Source organism: Zingiber officinale, chromosome 3B, assembly GCF_018446385.1.
Source record: "Zingiber officinale cultivar Zhangliang chromosome 3B, Zo_v1.1, whole genome shotgun sequence".
Classification (NCBI taxonomy): Eukaryota; Viridiplantae; Streptophyta; class Magnoliopsida; order Zingiberales; family Zingiberaceae; genus Zingiber; species Zingiber officinale.
In genome coordinates, this window is record NC_055991.1 from 48,743,574 (window position 1) to 48,765,129 (window position 21,556).

Here is a 21,556-nt window from a genome sequence, read left to right on the forward strand (position 1 = left end):
CCACCTCCCAAAGTAAACACATACCCTGAGATTGACTTACTATTGTCCCTATCTGATTGGAAATCTAAATTCGTGTAACCCACAAAGAGCAAATCACCTGCCTGGTAAACCAGTATATAATCTATAGTCCTTCTCAGGTACTTTAATATATGCTTTACGTCAGTCCAATATCCCTGTCCTGGATTACTTTGATATATGGTAACCATGCCCACGGTAAAATAGATATCCAGTCTCGTACATAGCATTGCATACATTAGGCTTCCTACAGCCGAAGCATAAGGAACTGCCTTCATGTCATCTATCTCCTTTGATGTCTTAGGAGACATCTCTTTAGATAAAGGTACTTCATGCTGAAAAGGTAGAAAACCTTTCTTGGAGTTTTGCATGCTAAAACGAGCTAGAATATTATCGATGTATGAAGCTTGGGATAAGCACAACATTCTTTAATTACGATCCCTTATTACATTGATCCTAAGAATATGTCCACATTCTCTCAAATCTTTCATATCAAACTACTTGGACAACCATACCCTTACATCTGATAACATTTTGACATTGTTCCCAATGAGCAAAATGTCATCTACGTATAGTACAAGAAATATCATCACATTTCCGTCACTCTTCTTGTATACACAAGACTCATCCAGACATTGAATAAATTCATAAGACTAGATTACTTCATTAAATCGGATGTTCCAAGATCTCGAAGCTTGCTTCAGTCCATAGATAGACCGATTGAGCTTACATACAAGATGCTCTTTGCCCTTCGCAATGAATCCCTCTGGTTGCTTCATATGGATATTTTTTTCAAGACTTCCATTAAGGAAAGCTGTCTTGACATCTATTTACCAAATCTCATAATCCATATGAGTGACAATAGATGAAAGAATCTGGATAGACTTAATCATGGCTACCGGCGAAAAGGTTTCCTCATAATCGATTCTCTCTTTCTGAGTATACCCTTTTGCAACAAGCCTTGCTTTAAAGGTTTCCACCTTCCCATCTGTCCCTCTTTTTCTTTTGTAGATCCATTTACATCTAATGACTTTTACATCATTTGGTGGTTCTACAAGCTCCCAGACCTGATTAGAGTACATAGATTCTATTTCAGAGTTCATTGCACTTTACAAGATGCTGCATCTCTATCTTAGAGTGCTTCATCATATGTCCAAGGATCAGGTTCATGTTCACCAGGGATTAAGTCCTAAGATTCTCCCAAAAACATGAATCTATCAGGTTTCCTAATGACCTTCCCATTACGACGAGACACTACTTGTAATTGTGCATCATTTGTGACACGTGTTGCAGTTTCTTGTGGTATCTCATCTTGTACCGTTGGTACTAAAGTAGATGTGTCTTCTCTTATTTCCTCAAGAATAATTTCACTCTTGTGGTTCATCACATAGTCCTCTTCTAAAAATCGGGCATTGGTGCTAACAATGTGTAACGACCCAAATTTCCTCATTTTGAGCCTCAAAAATAATTCAAAAATATTTAGAAATGCTATAGAAAAATTCTAGAGATTTTTAGAAATTTTTAGAGTATTTTTATGCTATTTTTGGAGTTCGTTTGGTATTTTTACCAAGAGGAAGAAGTTAAAAATAATAATAAAAAATATATATGTTGAAGCCGGGTTTTAAACCCAAGACCTCGGACCCGAACCGGGTTTTAACCGGACGCAGCCGACCATCCGAGCTACGCTCATTTTGTTAATCATATATGGAGTGATATATATTTAAGTAGTAGTTAGGAACAGTAAGATAAATTGGAAATAAAAGTGCGCGGCTAAGGATTCGAAGCCGAGACCTTTGACTTGGTCCAAACCCGGTTCACCAGGTGGGCAAACGGATTTTTCTGTTTAGAATTAGTAGCAAATTTATTTAAGAATTAGTTAATTAACAGAATATTAAGGTTATAAAAAGAGGAACTTAGGGTGGGATAATTCGAATTACCCGAACCTTTCTCTCCTTTCCTCACCTCACGCGAGCGTCGGCGATTCTCCTCTCGGGCGAAGACAAAGCCGAGCTAGGTTTTCCTCCCTCCGGAGGCCGGCCAAGACTTCCTTTCGGCGAACCTTGGTGATTTCGATCCTTTCGTTGAGGTGAGCTCGGAGGGACGAGGAAGAGGCCGGGAACTCAAGTATCTCGGAAACCCTAGAGTTGCCCTTCTCCTTCGGTAGTAAGCTCAAGAACAGCAAGGTAAGTTGCTACTCACCTGCAGTAAGATAGCTCCGACGTTTAATCCTTGATTTTCTCCTTGTTCTCGAAGCTTTGCATGAGTTTTCTTGCTTTCTCTGTTTTCGGATCACATGAGCCCTACAAGTTTCAGAATTTAGCTAGGGTTTTTGGTTTGGAAAGATCTGATGTTCTTCAGAAGCTTCCCTGTGGTATAGAGTGGATCAATTCATTTATGTTCAGAATTAGGATTTTGTTGGAGGTTAAGAGTAGCATGCTTGCTTGATTTCTTTCTTCTGATGTCGATTTTAGCATCCCAGTCGTAGCATTTCAATGTTACTGATATATATGTAATCAGTATTTGCTTTGGTTGCTTGTGGTTTGCTATAGAGTAATTCGGGTTCAAGTTGGCTTTAGATGTTGATTATTTCCTTTTGGACAGATAGCAAGTTACTGTTTTGTTTTGAGATGCAATGGTATTTGAAACATTGTTCAGCTTCAGCTTCAATCTGCAGATTTAGATTTCAGTTGAACATCCCTTAGGTTTTCCTTATTACCCTACTATTTGTTCAGATTTAGATTTAAGTTTCATTCTGTGGATTTAGTTTCCGGTTTGAGCTTACGGTTTAGTAAACTGGTTTAGATCATGTTGTAACATGTTTAAAGATCTCTACTACTCTATAAAAGTATAAGTTTTACAAGGGTATCAAGCTTTAACATATTTCTTTATGTTGAATAGCTATGTTGTAGCATTTTGTTTCTATGGTTGCTTGTGACTTTAAATAGGTTTAGTTTTGTATTGAATAACTAAGCATGAACAACCCCTTTAGAGCTACAAGTGTAGATTTTTAGTTAATATTCTAACGTAGATTTTTATCGAGCTTACAAGCGTAGATTTTATTAAGTTTGACATGCAGATTTTGTTAAAGCTTATAGTATGCAGCATTTTGATTAGCCTAGTATGCAGATTTTAGATAAGCTTAATATGCAGATTTTAGTTAAGCTTAATATGCAGATTTCTGTTTAAACTTTTATGCAGATTTTGTTTAAGCATTTCAGTGTTAGAATTTGTTTAAACATTTCAGTTTTGTAAGAAGCATTCTTTTATAAGAAAAGTATAAGAAAGATTAAGAAAAGAAAGAAAAAAGGCCAAGGCCTTAAGTAAATCCCAAAGTCAAGACTTTAGGGATTTTGGCACACAAGGTGCTTATTAAAATGCCAAGGCATTATATATTAGAAGTATTAAAAGATAACAAGTATTTTACTTTTATCAGTGGCACTGTACTGGACTTTCAGTAGTCCTTGGGCTGGGCTCCCATAGTCGGTCCCTAGGTTTAGATAACCTAGTATGTAGGACTCTCAGTAGTCCTTGGGCTGCGCTCCCATAGTCGGTCCCTAGGTTTAGATAACCTAGCAAATCCTACTAGATTCGGGACCAGCTATCTCGGGTCTAGTTAGGGATGTGCGCATAGTAAGTACAGTTGCCGGGTCCAAGAAGAAGTTGATTATTATTTTGAAGTATTATAAGTATAGGTTTTTGAACAAGTAAAGCAAGTTTTACATAACTATAAAGTATTAAAGGATAAGTTTAGAACAGATGAATTAAGTTTCACTTTGTTTTAAAATCAATAAGTTGAGTTTACTTTTATGCTAGCATGTTATTTAGATTAGTTCATTGTTCTTTGCTATTAGAAGAGCATGAGTAGCTTTACATGTTTAGCACTTCAGTATGTTTGTTTATTTACTAGCAGATGAGCATGAGTAGTTTTCCTTTTGAGCATTCAGTTTTAGTTTTCAGTATATTCACATGCATATCGAGTTTTTGTGAGTTAGATAGCGCTTACTAAGCAAATTTTGCTTATAGATTGCACTTCCTCTTACTGCAGATACAGGAAAGGAAAAGATATAGAAAGGAAGGGGACAAGAAGGTGTTCGAAGGATGTGTGATGCCAGGACTATGGAAGCCTTGGGACTAGGAAAGAAGTTTTAATTTTAGTTTCCGCATTTTAGTGATTAATAAACATTTGAGTTGTATTTTAAGTTCATGTCATTTGAGATTATTCTGTTTAGATTGCATGTAGGATGAGTTTAGTTTAGTAAGTAGATATTTGTGTGTTTGATACTTATTTAACTGCGTGGTTGATTGATATGTGTTCCAGCCGCTTGTGGCTGAGTATATATTGCATGTATTGTTGAATATGGTCACCGGTACAGGGGAGACTCTGCCGAAATTTTTCGGTACGGTTTCCATGTGATTTTTAATCATACCGGTTAAGTAGAGTTAGTAGTTAAGTAACGGTCATCCTTAGAGTGTAGTAGTAGTAGTAGTAGAAGGGTGGTCGTTACACAATGACCTTCTGATCTTTAAGACTATAAAATAAACCACCTTTCGTTCCTTTAGGATAAACCACAAACAAGCGAACTTCTGTACGTGATTCCAACTTATCAGCATCTCCCTTCAGCACATGTGCTGGACTACCCCAAACCTGAATATGTTTCAGACTAGGCTTACATCCATTCCACAATTCTGTGAGAGTAGAGGTTACTAACTTAGAAAGTACCAAGCTCAGAATGTACACTGTCGTTTCCAGAGCATATCCCGTAAATAAATTTGGTAATTCTGAATAACTCATCATTGATCTAACTATTTCCATAAGAGTCCTATTCCTTTGTTCTGCCACACCATTATGTTGAGGTGTACCAGGTGCAGACAGTTGGGATTGAATCCCGGCCTCTGATAAGTAACTCCTAAACTCTCCTAAGAGGTACTCACCACCACGATCAGACCGTAGTGTCTTGATACTTTTACCATGACGTTTCTCCACATCAGTCTTGTATTCTTTGAACTTATCAAAGCACTCAGACTTACGACGCATCAAGTAAATATACCCGTATCTCAAATAGTCATATATAAAATAGACAAAATATTCGAAACCACCTCTTGCCTGGATAGTCATAGGTCCACACAAATTAGAATGAACCAATTCCAACACATCTTTGGCTCTATACCTCTTAGCCTTAAAAGTCTCTTGGTCATTTTTCCTTCCATGCAAGATTCACAGGTTGGAAAATTTTCCACCACTAATGAACCCAAAGGTCCATCGGCTATTAGCCTTTGAATCCTACTCAAGTTAATATGACCAAGCCTTAGATGCCAAAGATATGTTTGGTTTATTTCCGAAGGTTGCTTTCTCTTATTAGAATTAGAAGATGTGTTATTGATTTCCATTTATTGTATTGTGGGAGTTATTGGATTTAGAGTATACAAATTGCCAACCAACGTATCAAAATAGATAACAATCCTATTTTTCTTGACAACTACTTTGTCATCAAAAAAATAGAATATCCATCCATAAATAGTTTAGAAACTAAAATCAAGTTCTTTCTAAAATATGGTACGTAAAAATAATTTCTCAAAATCAATGTTTTATTTCTATCAAAAAATAAATAAACATCTCCCATTGCAATAGCCGTCACTTTTGTAGCATTGCCCATGTAGATGATAATCTCTCCTTCATGTAGTCGTCGAGTTTTCTAGAACCCCTACAATGAATTACAAACATGATCAGTGGCTCCCGTATCTACACACCAGGTACCGATAGATAACACCACTAAACATGTTTCAACCACTATAGAATAAGATATACCTTTATTGTTTTCCTTTTTACGAGGACAGTCCACTTTTCAATGTCCAGACTGCTTGCATGTGAAGCACTTGCCCTTCGGCTTCTTCACACCTGCATGCGGCCCAGTCCCTAGAGATTGATTCACTTTCTTTGCTAAACTAACTTGTTTCTTTTTCTTCTTTCTGCCTTTCAACTTAGAAGCAGAAACATTTTCAGCAATGTAAATTTGAAAACTTTGACGAAATAACCCTTCTGCTACTTGAAGTTCTGTTAGAAGTTCCGCCAACGAATAAACCCTTTTGTTCATGATGTAGTTCAGGCGGAGCTACTCAAAACTTTTAGGCAGCTTTTGGAGAATGATATTGACCTTGGTTTCCCTATTGATTTCTGCTCCAAGGACTTCCATCTCATTCAAAAGAGCCATCATTTTGAGGATATGATCCCTTACGGGTATCCCCTTAGTCATGGTAGTCGTAATCAAGTTTCTCATAGCCTCCTACCTAGCAGCCCCATTCTGGTGTCTGAAGAATTCCTTGAGATTGCGCATCATGTCATAAGCGGTAGGCATGGCCTGATGTTGATGTTGCAACACATTTGACATAGAAGCTAAAATGTAACATTGCGCCATCTCATCTGCCCTGACCCATTTCTTATGATACTCAATCTCCTCTTCACTAGAATCGCTATTAGGCAGGCTTGGACAGATCTCAAAAAGTACGAACTTGTAACCTTCAGCGGTTAAGACAATATCCAAGTTTCATTTTAAATCAATGTAATTGGGACTAGTAAGTTTGTTTTCGTTCAATATAACAACAAGAGTATTGAAAGCCATTTGAAATCATAAGAATCACAAAATATTTGGTCAAAACTTTAGAATTTAAAATAATATTATTCCTCAAACAATATCATTTAAATTCACCAACACCTCAAAACACTGTGAATTTTATATGCCACGATAGTGTGGATGTATACAAATTCAAACATTTGTATGAGTGGGTTTTACCCATTAATTTTATTATTTTGTCAACCTAACTTTATGACAAATAAAATTAATAGTTGGTTTTTCTTCGGCCACACAAATAATAGTAGTGACTCTGATGGGGAGGATACTATTAAATGCGCCTAAGTGTATACCATTACTTGATACTTAGTCCATTAAATAGGATTGTGCCCCTTTAGATGGAGAAGATCACACAAACCTAAATAATTTCCTATAATCATTCATAAAGGGAGGTTGATCTAGTGATCCGCAAACAAACTCATCTGATGTGGAGGAAGGCACTCAAAGCCAATGCATAAGTTTGAATGCATCACTTACAAACCAGTAATGGAGACCGTGGAATTTAAATAATTCCTCTCCCACTTAGTTATTTAAAATGAGAAATTTTAACATGCACACACACAACACATATAAACAACATAAAAGGCAATAAATATGAAAAATAATTTTCCAACTATTATGACCTCATCTATAGCTGTCCTCCATGTGCCACCAACCCTAGCCGCCGCCAATGGGTCATGTCGTCACGTCTATCTTGCTTCCTTTTCCGCTGCGCCTCTGGTCCTCAAATAGCACCATGCCTCGCAAGGATACGATCTGCGACAAAAATAAAATTTTACATATATCGATCCTATATTTTACAAGGGAATGTACATATAATCTATATCGAACAGAATGTAAAATCATAAAACTAATACAGCTCCTGCTGTATTTAATAATTACAATCATGCACAAACCTAAAATGCCCTCGACATGCCCGAGGGTCCAAATCACACACAAACACAATAGGGCCATAATAGTTGGAACTAGGATGCCTACAACCACAGAATGAATCTATTTTCACATCTTACTATTATCCTGCCTAAATTTATGTATGAAAAGTGCATAATTTAACTGAAAACCAAATACACAAAGGCAGAAAACTAGCTCTGATACCAATTGTTTGTGCTACTCGGAATTCCGTTCTGTTTCCCCTGTACAAAAATTTATACAAGTACAGAACTTTTCCTAACAACCTATGTGTTCTTCAAAAGTTAAACTTGGATTGCAAACAAAACTTGACATTATTAATCCAATTTCAACTCATGTGTTCTTCAGAAGTTAAACCATATTACAGAAGTTAATTAAATATCTATTTCAAGGATTAGCTTCCAAGTCGTTGGCAAGGCACTTGGTCTTCTTGGTTATGGGATCATCCACCACTTCCTAGAAAAAGTCTTTCAAAGAAATTGAATATTTAAACTCCTTACAGTAAATCCTAGGTTTAACTACAGAGAACTTGATTGAAGCATAAAATTGATAGCCTCTTGTGTTGGTATTTCAGGATCCATATAAAGAAAAACTAAACTAGTTTCACTGTGGAATAAAGAACTAGTTGTACTTTTCTTCGTAGACAAAGACCTCTGGATCTTCTGCTGTATTCCTCTCCTCCTCTTAGACGTCGTGTGGGCGACGATCTACCAAGACAAAGCACCCAAACCTTTTCTTCTTCTCCTCTAAGCACCGCTGGCCACAAAGATTGAAGCAAGGTGCCGCCGACCTCAAGAGAAAGAAAACAATAGAAGAGGGACGACCACACACGAGAATAAAAGAGAGGGAGCGTAGGTTATATTTTTTGGGCACCACCCTCCTCCTCTTTTATATTCTTTGCTAGCAGCTAAAATGGAAAGTTTTAACAAAATTTTCCTTTTATTTGTTATTGTGGATGGTTACAAAAAAAAAGAAAAGATTTTAACAAAATTAAAATCTCTCTTTTAAACCATTGTAAATAGCTATAAAAGGAAAGATTATAACAAAACTTTGTTTTAACAAAATCTTCCTTTTATTCCTATAATGATTGGTTACAAAAAAGAAAAGGTTTTAACAAAATTTAAATCTTTCTTTTAAACCATTGTAGATAACTACAAAAAAGAAAAGATTTTAACAAAATTAAAATATCTCTTTTAATCCTTTGTAGAAAGCTATAAAAGGAAAGATTTTAATAAAATTTAATTTTAAATAAAAACCTTCTTTTCTCTTCTAGTATTGACGGCCCCATGCTTGGGCACCAAGCATGGCTTGGTCGGCCCAGATCTTGGCCACCAAGCAAGGCTTGGCCGGCCCCTTGCTTGGATACCAAGCAAGGATGTGGTCGGCCCCTCACTTGGGTAGGAAGGAAAATCAAAATGGGTGAATGCGAGGCTTTATAGAGGCTATAGCATGGAACAAGAGGAGGAATTGGTTTTGGCCTCCTGATGAGCTTGAGCTTCCTGTGTTCGACCCGAATACCCAACTCAAGTTCATCAATAATAACTCATACAACTAAAGAGTTATTATTGAACTACCACATCAATCCCATATTACATTATGGGCTCCTTCTTATCATGAGTACGTTAATCTCCCTGCGTTTAAGATATCGAATGTCCATTAATTAAATGAGTTACTGACAACTCACTTAATTAATATCTAGCTCCAAGAGTAGTACCACTCAACTTCATTGTCATGTCAGACTAAGTCCACCTGTAGGGTTTACATGACAATCCTTATGAGCTCCTAAAGGGGACATCATCAACCTAGATAACTAGGACACAGTTTCCATCTATAATCAACAACACACCATATAAATAACATTATTTTCCAACTTATCGAGCCTATTGATTTAAAGAATAAATCTCACCATTTGATAAATTAAAGAAATAAATACCAAGTACATGTGATTGTTATTATATCGGGATTAAGAGTACGCACATCCATAATAATAGAGATTTTGTTCTTTTATTCCGTCAGTATAAAAGGAGCAACCTCAAATGGTCCTACTCAATACACACATAGTGTACTAGTGTAATTTTATAGTCAAGATAAACGAATACCAAATTACACTACAACCATTCCAATAGTTTATGTTGGTGCAGGAAGCATCCGACGATCGAACCTAAGTTTTAATAATGGCAAAGGGATTCAAAGTTAAGATTCTCTGTTATCTAACATGTTGAATGAGTATTTCAGGAAAGTCCTAACTGCGGTTAGGAAGGTGAAAACCCTAGGGGGTGGTAACCCTAGGTCCTAGGGGTGGTAACCCTAGGTGGAGAAAAGTCCTAGCTGCGGTTAGGCAAAGGGAAAACCCTAGGGGGTGGTAACCCTATGCGAAAAGTCTTGGCAGGTCGATGGCTTCAGGCAAAAGTCCTAGGGGGTGGTAACCCTATGTTGAAAGTCTTGGTGTCGCGAACCAGGTGAAAGACTGGACTAGCCGGGAAGCGGATGTCCAGCAGAAAGTCCGGAAGCGTCGAGTGCTGAGCAAAAGTCCAGTCGATCTAGAGGATCGACTGGCAACAGGTAAATCTCCTGAGTGGAGTAGGTGAGGGCGCGTTCCCCGTAGAGGGAACAGTAGGCGTCGGGTCGACCTAGGGTTTCCGGATGGAAATCCAAAGTCAGACTCGGACAGTCCGAAGACTGTCAATTATTACTTAGTGTGTTTTATCAGATTCTAACACTGTCTTGCAGGGTATTTTGCTCGGACTAACCTTTGTTTGCAGGTGAGGAACCTGTTGGAAAAAGGCTGTCCGGGAGCCCGGGATGGATCCGTGCGCCCGGGACCAAATTCTATCCCCTGCGCGACTTCGCCACGTGGAGCATCCTGGTTGGTTGGCCACGTCACACTCCAGGCGCCCGGAAGGGATCCAGGCGCCCGGAACCGCATATAAAAGGAGGGTTGAGGTGCAGCTTCAAAAAACAAGGAATTCTAAGTGATCTTTCATCAACACGCTGCTCCAAAAGACGCTCCGAAGTGCTACTACAAGTGCCCGACGACCCGAAGCTTCAGAATTAGCATTTCTTGTTGTCGGTATAATTTTTGATAGCTTTTATTTGTACTCTTAATTGTAATCTTTTAACGAGCTTATAGTTGTTGGCCACCGGAAGCGATCAAGGATCGCGGGCCTTCGAGTAGGAGTCGACTTAGGCTCCGAACGAAGTAAAATCGACCTGTCTCTTTGTGTTGTCTCTTTATTTTATTTCCGCTTATTCCGCTGCACGTTTTAACTCCGATAGTTTTCCGATAATCGAACGAAATAGCCACGAGCGCTATTCACCCCCCCCCTCTAGCGCTTCTCGATCCAACAATTGGTATCAGAGCGGGGTCGCTTTGAACTGGTGCAACCACCATTCAAGCATTTTTCGTGGCTTTGTCGTTTGTATAGGTTGAAAATATAACCTTACGCCTTTCATTTTTTTTCCCTCCAAAACTGTTTTAAAAAAATCCATTTTCATCTTTTCACCATTGGTTGGAATTAGCGAAATATTGCGTTTTCAAAAATTTGTGGTAATATTTTTTAATATTATTTTAATAATATTTTATTATTATTTTTTCCTGAATCACTATCTTTATTTCTCTCCCGCACTACTAATCCAAGACTAAGTCTTGGAACAAGTTTTATTTTGTTTATTTTGCGAGATCATCTTTTTAAAAAATGACCCATCAAGAAGGCTACAACACTGCTCGCCCATCGCTCTTCTCCGGAGATGATTTCGGAGATTGGAAGGGTCGGATGGAGGCGTATCTCCAGACTCACTTTGAAGTCTGGATGATCGTCAAAAACGGGTTTCAACTGCCAACTGTCGGCACCGGCAAGCCACTACCGTACGAGAACTGGGACGCGAACCTTATCAAAAAGGTAGAAGCAAACGCAAGAGCAACGTATACACTTCAGTGTGGCTTAACGAATAAGGAGCTGAATCGCGCCGGCCAATTCTCAAGTGCCAAGGAGCTGTGGGAGAATCTGATTGACCTACACGAAGGTATTCCTGATACGAAAATAGGTAAGCATGTTTTAATAAATAAATTATTTGAGCAGACTAATACTATTCCGGCTGAGGAAGGTGTTGCGTTATTTGCAGGAACAAGCAAGACAGCACTGAAGGCAACATGGTCCGAGTCATCAGATGAATCCGAATCAGACGAAGAAGAGCAAACGAGCCTTCTCGCTCTACCAGTACTAGCGAACATTATCGACACCGAGTCTGAGTTCGAATCCGAAACGGAGAGCGAGTCAGAAAAAGAGTCCGAGCGAAGCCACGAATCCGCATTCGTTTCCGAAGGACCAAAACCCACAGTAAGTGCTTTAATGTCTAGTATTAACTTAGATGACTCGCAAAATTTAATTCCATACTTGCTTAAAAAATTGGCTAAATCCAACGTCCGGGTTAAGTCGCTCCAAAAGGAGGTGACAACCCTTAAGGAAGCGACTGACTCGAGTTCTTTAACTGAGTCAGTTCAAATTGGAAGTTCAACTCAAGTCCAACAACTTGAGGAAGAAAATTCCAATCTGAAAGCTCAAATTAAAGAACTCAAGAACACATTGGAACGGTTCACCTTGGGTTCCAAGAATCTGGATCTGATTCTTGGAAAACAGCGAGCCGTTTACAACAAAGCCGGACTTGGATTTAAGACCAAAACGAAATACAAATCGTATTTATCATTAGTTAATAGAAATAATATAAAGGTAGTCCAAGCATGGGTACCTAAGTCCAACTTGGTCAATCAAGTTGGACTTGGTCAATATTGGGTCCCGAAAGATCAAATACACTACCTCGATAGACCATATTGAGGCTATGATCCAGGGGGAGCAAAAAGAAAAATAATCTTAAAAATTTTAAAAAAAATAATTAAAAATTCGAAATTAAATTCAAAAATTCAAAATTCAAAATTCAAAAATCAAAATCAAATTAAAAATTTGAAATTAAATCATAGATGGAGGATCCAGAATAGCTGGCACCCCTACTGAACTACCTGACAGGGTAACTGAACTTAATCTACCCGAAATGGGTAAAACAAGAGTATATTACCCGGTAGGGTAATTAAGGTTAGATTAAAACGGGCTAGGTTTAACTTGATCCACAGTACTGGTGAAATTTTTGGATGATAGTACGTTAGGGAAGCTTGGGCATCGCATGTCTAGGAAGATATGACTTCGACCTGGTGCATTTGGCCAAGTGGAACTGACCGAAGCTACCCTTAAATGGATCCTAACTAGTTAGACCAAGGTTTAGTATTAAGTTCAATGGGTAGGACTATTTGGAAAACCTCGAAGGCATGGTTACTTTAATGAGTTCCTTGTGACTCACCATAGCCCAGAAGTTTATCCAAAGAATGCTTACTTGTTGAACCCAAAGCTAAACCTAAATCTAACACAAAGTAAAACCAAACCCTTAAATTGAATCAATTCATCTCACAACAATTATAGGATTCCCTGATTGAAAAGTGAGAAGACTAAGTAATTAAACTCAAACTGATAATTAAATCAATTCAAAATTAATTTCAAAATTATTTAAAAATCTTTTCAAAATCAATTTAAAAATTATTTAAAAATCTTTTCAAAATCAATTAAAAATTAATTTCAAAATTATTTAAAAATATTTTCAAAATCAATTCAAAATTATTTAAAAATCTTTTCAAAATTAATTTCAAAATTATTTAAAAATCTTTTCAAAATCAATTCAAAATCAATTTCAAAATTATTTAAAAATCTTTTCAAAATCAATTCAAAATTAATTTAAAAATTAATTTCAAAATTATTTAAAAATCTTTTCAAAATCAATTCAAAATTAATTTCAAAATTATTTAAAAATCTTTTCAAAATCAATTTCAAAATTATTTAAAAATCTTTTCAAAATCAATTTCAAAATTTATTTAAAAATCTTTTCAAAATCAATTTCAAAATTATTTAAAAAACATTTCAAAATTATTTAAAAATCTTTTCAAAATCAATTTCAAAATTATTTAAAAATCTTTTCAAAATCAATTTCAAAATTTATTTAAAAATCTTTTCAAAATCAATTTCAAATTATTTAAAAAACTTTTCAAAATCAATTTCAAAATTATTTAAAAATCTTTTCAAAATCAATTTCAAAATTATTTAAAAATCTTTTCAAAATTAATTTCAAAATTATTTAAAATCTTTTCAAAATCAATTTCAAAATTTATTTCAAAATCTTTTCAAAACTTAATTTCAAAATTAATTTCAAAATCTTTTCACAAATTAATTTCAAAATTATTACAAAACTAATTTCAAAATCCTTTGAAAAATATTTGAAAAACTTATTTCAAATCCTTTGAAAAATATTTGAAAAACTAGTTTTCAAAATCCTTTGAAAAATATTTGAAAAACTAATTTCAAAATCCTTTAAAAAACTAATTTCAAAATCCTTTGAAAAACTAATTTCAAAATCCTTTGAAAAATATTTGAAAAACTTATTTCAAAATCCTTTGAAAAATATTTGGAAAACTAATTTCAAAATCCTTTGCTCCCCTAAATTTACTAGACTTACAAGAATATGGAATTAGCCCTGAAGGAAATGGAGATTTGAAGTTTGAGCATGCTCATACTTTAGGGCTCTGATACCTGAACAAAACAATCTGGATAACTTAAAATCTATTTAACCTCATGCTTGGAATTAAAGACCAACTAAAATAAATAACCTAAATTAAACATTTAGTCACTCCCTCTTTATCAAAATTTTTTTAAAAAAAAAAAATCTAGCAAAGTTTTTCTAACTTTAGTTAGGTATGTCTTTCTAAAAACAACCAAGTCTCAAAAGTGGCTAAAGGCATCATTCGAAATCATCCATATATTAGCCTTCTTCTACCTTCTCTCAAAAAGATTGTTTTCTTAAAATCTTAAAACTTGCTTTCAATTGATTTTTGATATATGGCAAAGGGGGAGAGTAGAAGAAAATTCAAAGAATTAAAGAATTAAGGAATTCAAAGAATTCAAAGAATTAAAGAATTCAAAGAACTAAAGAAAATTGAAAGAAATTCAAATTTTAAAAAGTGAACTTTTATTAAGGGGGAGTCTTTATATTAAGGGGGAGCTCTGCACTTAATTTAGCTATGCACTTAACTATCATTATGCTTGTATTTTCATGCTTATCTTTTAATGGCATTATTTTCTTAACTTTGAATTTTTGTTGCCATAATCAAAAAGGGGGAGATTGTTGGTGCAGGAAGCATCCGACGATCGAACCTAAGTTTTGATAATGGCAAAGGGATTCAAAGTTAAGATTCTCTGTTATCTAACATGTTGAATGAGTATTTCAGGAAAGTCCTAACTGCGGTTAGGCAGGTGAAAACCCTAGGGGGTGGTAACCCTAGGTCCTAGGGGGTGGTAACCCTAGGTCCTAGGGGGTGGTAACCCTAGGTGGAGAAAAGTCCTAGCTGCGGTTATGCAAAGGGAAAACCCTAGGGGGTGGTAACCCTAGGTCATAGGGGGTGGTAACCCTATGCGGAAAGTCTTGGTAGGTCGATGGCTTCAGGCAAAAGTCCTAGGGGGTGGTAACCCTAGGTGGAAAGTCTTAGTGTCGCGAACCAGGTGAAAGACTGGATTAGCCGGGAAGCGGATGTCCAGCAGAAAGTCCGGAAGCGTCGAGTGCTGAGCAAAAGTCCAGTCGATCTAGAGGATCGACTGGCAACAGGTAAATCTCCTGAGTGGAGTAGGTGAGGGCGCGTTCCCCGTAGAGGGAATAGTAGGCGTCGGGTCGACCTAGGGTTTCCGGATGGAAATCCAAAGTCAGACTCGGACAGTCCGAAGACTGTCAATTATTACTTAGTGTGTTTTATCAGATTCTAACACTGTCTTGCAGGGTATTTTGCTCGGACTAACCTTTGTTTGCAGGTGAGGAACCTGCTGGAAAAAGGCTGTCCGGGCGCCCGGGACCAAATTCTATCCCCTGCGCGACTTCGCCACGTGGAGCATCCTGGTTGGTTGGCCATGTCACACTCCAGGCGCCCGGAAGGGATCCAGGCGCCCGGAACCGCATATAAAAGGAGGGTTGAGGTGCAGCTTCAAAAAATAAGGAATTCTAAGTGATCTTTCATCAACACGCTGCTCCAAAAGACGCTCCGAAGTGCTACTACAAGTGCCCGACGACCCGAAGCTTCAGAATTAGCATTTCTTGTTGTCGGTATAATTTTTGATAGCTTTTATTTGTACTCTTAATTGTAATCTTTTAACGAGCTTATAGTTGTTGCCCACCGGAAGCGATCAAGGATCGCGGGCCTTCGAGTAGGAGTCGACTTAGGCTCCGAACGAAGTAAAATCGATCTGTCTCTTTGTGTTGTCTCTTTATTTTATTTCCGCTTATTCCGCTGCACGTTTTAACTCCGATAGTTTTCCGATAATCGAACGAAATAGCCACGAGCGCTATTCACCCCCCCTCTAGCGCTTCTCGATCCAACAGTTTATCCCAATCCATCTGGGTTGTGAGCTACTATTTATAATTTATAAGGAATTAATAACATAATCTTCTGTGTGACATCACACACCATGTTATTTACAATATAAATTAAATGGACAACTGCATTTAACTAAATGCAGACATTTGACCAATGTGATTCTTATTTCAAAATAAATGTTTATACAAAAGCTATGCTTTTAGTATACATTCTAACAAGAAGAACTAAACGAACACATAAAAACTGATTTCATGTCTTTCCGAGCTCTCTAGGTCCATTAGTCAATTTTGGCTGAAATTCGTCAAAATTGATTAATGGACATATAGAGCTTGGAATGACATGAAACCAGATCATATATGTTCATCTAGTTCTTCTAATTATATTCATGTCCTCAAATATTAATTTGATATAATATATTAAAAGAACATGAATGTATCCAAAAAGTCTAATTCGTATTAAAAAAATATTCCTCTCAATATAGTGGATCAAATTGATGTTTGACGGCATGAATATAATCAAGATAACTAGATGAACGCATAATGCTTGGTTCCATATCATTTCAAGCTCTGTAGGTCCATTAGCTGATTTTAGTCAAAATTCGTTAAACTAACTAATGAACCTAAAAAGCTCAGAATGATATGAAATCATGTCATATGTGTTTGTCTATAGTTATTTTGATTATATCCACATCCTCAAATGTTATTTTGTCTTGTCATATTGAGAGAAATAATTTTTTAACATGAATGTGTTAAAAAAATATTACTCTCAATGTCTTTTATCAATTTGATGTTTGAGGGCATAAATATAATTAAGAAAATTAGACGAACATATAAGACCTAGTTCCATGTCATTCTGAACTTTTTTGGTCTATCAACCAATTTCGATCGCATTAATATAATTATGAAAATTAGATAAAAATATAAGATCTAGTTCCATGTCATTTCGAACTCTTTTGATTCATCAATCGATTTCGATCAAAATCGGTTGATGGACCTAAAGAGTTTAGAATGATATGGAACCAACTCTTATGTGTTTGTCAAATTTTTTTTATTATATCTGTGCCTGAATTAATTATTATGCTATAACAATTGATTGGAGTAAATTGGAAAAGGCAAAAATGTGTACATATGTGATTTGAAAATTTTATAACTTGGATACGTTATTTAATCATTTCAGAACTTCGTGGTTCGAAAATTTACCATATATTCTATCAATGGATAGCTCACCATAAAATTATTAATGACAATATTAAATGATCAATCAATTAAATTAATAATTATATCAGTGAAATAGTAATTTATTATTTTAAGATATTATCATTAGATGATATTAAAAAAGAAAAGCAAAATATATCTATTATTATATTATTTTTGTTATATTTTGTTGGAAAGTCATAATATATTATTTGCATATAATGAAATTATTATTCACGCTTATAAAATTTAAAATTATTTTCCTTTTTAAAATGTATTTTTAATTTGCAATCTTATATATTTAATAAATTTTTTTTTAGTTTTTAGTTTTTAGTTTTTTTTATTTCTGTTTATTATAACACTCTTATTAACGGCAATTATCTAATATTTATTGGGACAAGATTCTCATAGTAGAACAAAAGTAGTAGTGCCACTAAGTCTTCTACGAGGTATACATAGAATTGCAAAGCATCGATCGGTTTACTTAGGACATCGATGTCTTAAAAGGCTCCAGGGACCTGTTTGAGTTGTTCTGAAACAGAGTATTCATGACTTATCTCCAGAGTGCCAACTGGTGGCTCCTCGAGCTTCCTGTACTTCTGTGGCGACTTCACGCTCGGCATCGGCCTCAGACACAGATAGGCTACAAAGATGCATATCACAGCCAGCGTCCAACTATGTTGCATGTTCGCCAATGTCACCGCCCTCATGCTTGCTTCCTCCGTGTGGCATGCTACCGCGCCACGGCCACGCTCCGGCGAAGACACGGCATAGCACCCCTTTGGCACCAGTGCCGGAACCCACAGCACGAGCCCCATGACCATGAACCACACCCCTTGGAACAGCACCGACACCGACCTCACCAGTGTGGCCACGAAGCTGCCGGGGAATCCAGTTGTCATGACTGTGGCAAGTGCAGATGCGGCGACTATGAGCTGGAGAAGCCAGTGGTAGTGCCCCTCGAGCCCGGTGTGGTCTGCCGAGTGGTAGTGCAGCAAGAAGAATTCTTGCCCGAAGACAGAAGCGGCCAGCGCGCCCACCAGCCCTGCGTGGGAGGGCGAGGCTGAGTCAGCAGCGAGGGCAACAGAGGCATAGATTATGACATGGAGGAACATGGTGGCATGCTCGAAATTGTTGGGTTGGAAGGAGAAGGCAAAACGGGGATAGTCAAGGAGTTGGAGGACGGCGGCAAGAAGGCCGAAGGAGATGAGGAGGTAGAGCTCTAAGTGTTTGAGAGTGGATGAAGGAAACCAAGTTGTGGAGGAGAAGGTGGAAGGGCCGTTGAGATTGCAGGATTTGGTAGTGTTGAGCGTGTGCCAGAGGCCTAGCATAGTGAAGGCGAGGCCAGGGACGACATGACCCAGCAAGGTTCCCATGGAAGTTTATTATTTACGCCTATGTTTGGTTTGGATGAGCAAACCCTTAATTCGATGCATGCTCCTTATTCTCCTCATCGATTTATAAATTGTTTAAGTTCATGCACGATCACATTCAGGACGTGCAGTCAAAGGAAAGGAGATAGTGCCACAACATTATTATTGCCTTTAATTATTGGTGGAGATCTACGTGCGAACTTTAAATTTTGTAGCAATAATAATTCTAGTGGAAGAAAAAGACAACGGAATTGCTTCATTTAGAACCCTACAAGATGAAGTGGACAAACTGTATGCATCGTTCTCATCTTCGATGATAGTGCATTTTGATGTCATCTTTATCTTTCCAATCCAATGCATGAACAAACCAGAGTGTTAGAGTGTAACTAATTTTTTGTCCCCATGGAAAATGATGTATTGGCTTAAGATCGCATAGATCAGTAGATGTGTCCAAAATATAAAATTACTGCAACAGGTCTCTTGCCACATGAACATGTTTATTACTTTGATCATCTCTTCTCTCTGAGTAGACAATATATCTTATTATTATTGGTTGTTATTCGGAATATTATTTTAATTTTTTTTGTACAAAAATTTGTACAAGCGTAGAACTATCCTACCTACCCATGTACTCTATTGAAGATAAATTTGGATTGCAAACGATGCTTAACATTATTGATCTAAATTGTCCTTCAAAAGTTAAACTTGGATTGAAAACGATACTTAACATTTTTACTCCAAGTTTAACCGATGTGATCTTCCTAAGTTAAATCATATTACAGAAGTTAATCAAATATCTATTTCAAAGATTGACTTCCAGGTTAAACATGGCGAGGCACTAGGCCTTCTTGGGTATGGAATCATCCACCACTTCCTAGACAAAATCTTTCAAAGAAAATGGATATTTAACTTCTTACAGTAAACTAGATTTAACTATAGAGACCTCAATAGAAGCACAATATCGAAAAATAAAATCGATAACAAAAACGATAACATAAAATCGATAGCCTCTTGTGTTTGGTTTTTCAAGCTCTATACAAAGAACATGAACTAGTTCTGATGCGGAAACTGTTGGTTGCTACTCGGAAAACCTATAGGTTCCACTGTACAAAAATTTTGTACAAAGGTCTGAACCTTTTCCTAGCTACCATGTGTTCTTTTAAATTAAATTTTGGATCTCCTGCGGAACTTAACACGTTTGATCCAAAACTTAATCTATTTGTTCTTTTAGGTTTTGACTTGGATCTCCTGCGGAACTTAACACGTTCGACCCAAGTCTCCTTAAGTTATTAATTACATTAAATATCAATTTCCATAAAAGGTTCCCAGTACTGACGTGGCGAGGCACATGGCCTTCTTGGATATGGGAGCAACCACCACCGACTAGACAAAACCTTTAATAGAAAGCTAATATTTAATTTCCTAAAATAACTTTAGGTTAACCAAAGAGAACAATCAAATCACAAGGAAAAGAAAGAAACAAAAGAACACAACTTCGAAAAACCATATTCGAAATACTAGAACGTAAGCCTCTTGTATTTGGTATTATTTCCATAAATAACTAGCATGATGCGGAAATAGAAATTACTAGTTATACCTTGTAGAAAAACCTCTTGATCTTCTACCGTATTCCTCTTCTAACCTCGGACGTTGTGTGGACAACGATCTTCCAAGATGAGAAACCACCAACCACCTTCTTCTCCTCCAAGCAAGATTCGGCCACAAAGGGAAACTTCACCAAGGAGGAAAAACAAAATACTAACCAAGCTCCAAGAGATGCTAGCTTTCTCTCCTTCTTCTTCTTCTTCTCCGAGTAGTATCCGGCCACCACAAGAACTCCAAGGGAGAGGGAGAGGTTCGGCCACCACAAGAGGAAGAGAAGGAGATGATGGCCGGCCACACCAAGGAGCAAAAGAGGGAGAGGAATAATAGATGTTGTGTCTTGTGAAGGCACCCTCATCCCTTCTTTTATATTCCTTGGCCTAGGTAAATTAGGAAATTTAATTACAACAAATTTTCCTTAATTTCCTTGACATGATTTAATTGAGAAAAATAAAATAATATTTCCCCAATTAAACAATGATGGGCGGCCTAATCAATAGGTACCAAATTGGACAAGCTTTAATCAACAATTAAAACTTTCCTTTTTTGTTTCCAGAAATTTTAAAAATAAAATTTCTCTTTAAAATCTCTTCATGGTTAATAAAAGGAAATATCTATAATTTTAATTTTATTAACATGTGAATAATTTTAAAGAGAAAATAAAAACTCTCCAATCTACAAATAAGGAAAGAGATCTAATCTCTTTCTTTAATCTTTTGTAAAACTTTTACAAGAGAGATATTTTAATTTTAATTCTCTTTAAAATATATCTTCCACATAATAATAAAATCTAAAATTAAATTTCTTTTTTATTTAATTATGGCCGGCCCTACTAGCTTGGGTTCAAGCTAGGGCCGGCCACCTTAAACCCAAGCTTAGGCCGGCCCTAGCTTGGTTCCCAAGCTAGCTTGGCCGGCCCCCTTTAGGTGGGTATAGAAGGTGGGTATATGTGGGTATAGTACTCTATAAATAAGAGGCTACGATAGGGACCGAGAGGAGGAATTGGTTTTGGTCTCTCGATAAAATTAAGCATCCCATGTTCGCCCCGAACACACAACTTAATTTTATCAATGATAATTCATTCCACTAGAGAACTATCATTGAACTACCGCACCAATCCCAAATTACATTTTTGGGCTCCTTCTTATTTTGAGTGTGTTAGTCTCCCTGTGTTTAAGATATCGAATGTCCACTAATTAAGTGAGTTACTGACAACTCATTTAATTAATATCTAAGTCCAAGAGTAGTACCACTCAACCTTATTATCATGTCGGACTAAGTCCACCTGCAGGGTTTAACATGACAATCTTTATGAGCTCCTCTTGAGGACATTATCAACCTAGCATCACTAGGACACAATTTCCTTCTATAATCAACAACACA

General features: G+C 36.7%; 1 protein-coding gene across 1 annotated transcript; it reads right to left on the minus strand.

Annotated features, from left to right (window-relative positions):
- Positions 1 to 17,565: 17,565 nt before the first annotated feature.
- Positions 17,566 to 18,643, minus strand: LOC121968268 (transmembrane protein 45A-like). The gene has a single exon (XM_042518715.1). It carries the CDS (start codon positions 18,572 to 18,574, stop codon positions 17,699 to 17,701), a length of 876 nt encoding a protein of 291 aa, XP_042374649.1. The 5' UTR covers positions 18,575 to 18,643; the 3' UTR covers positions 17,566 to 17,698.
- Positions 18,644 to 21,556: the final 2,913 nt, after the last annotated feature.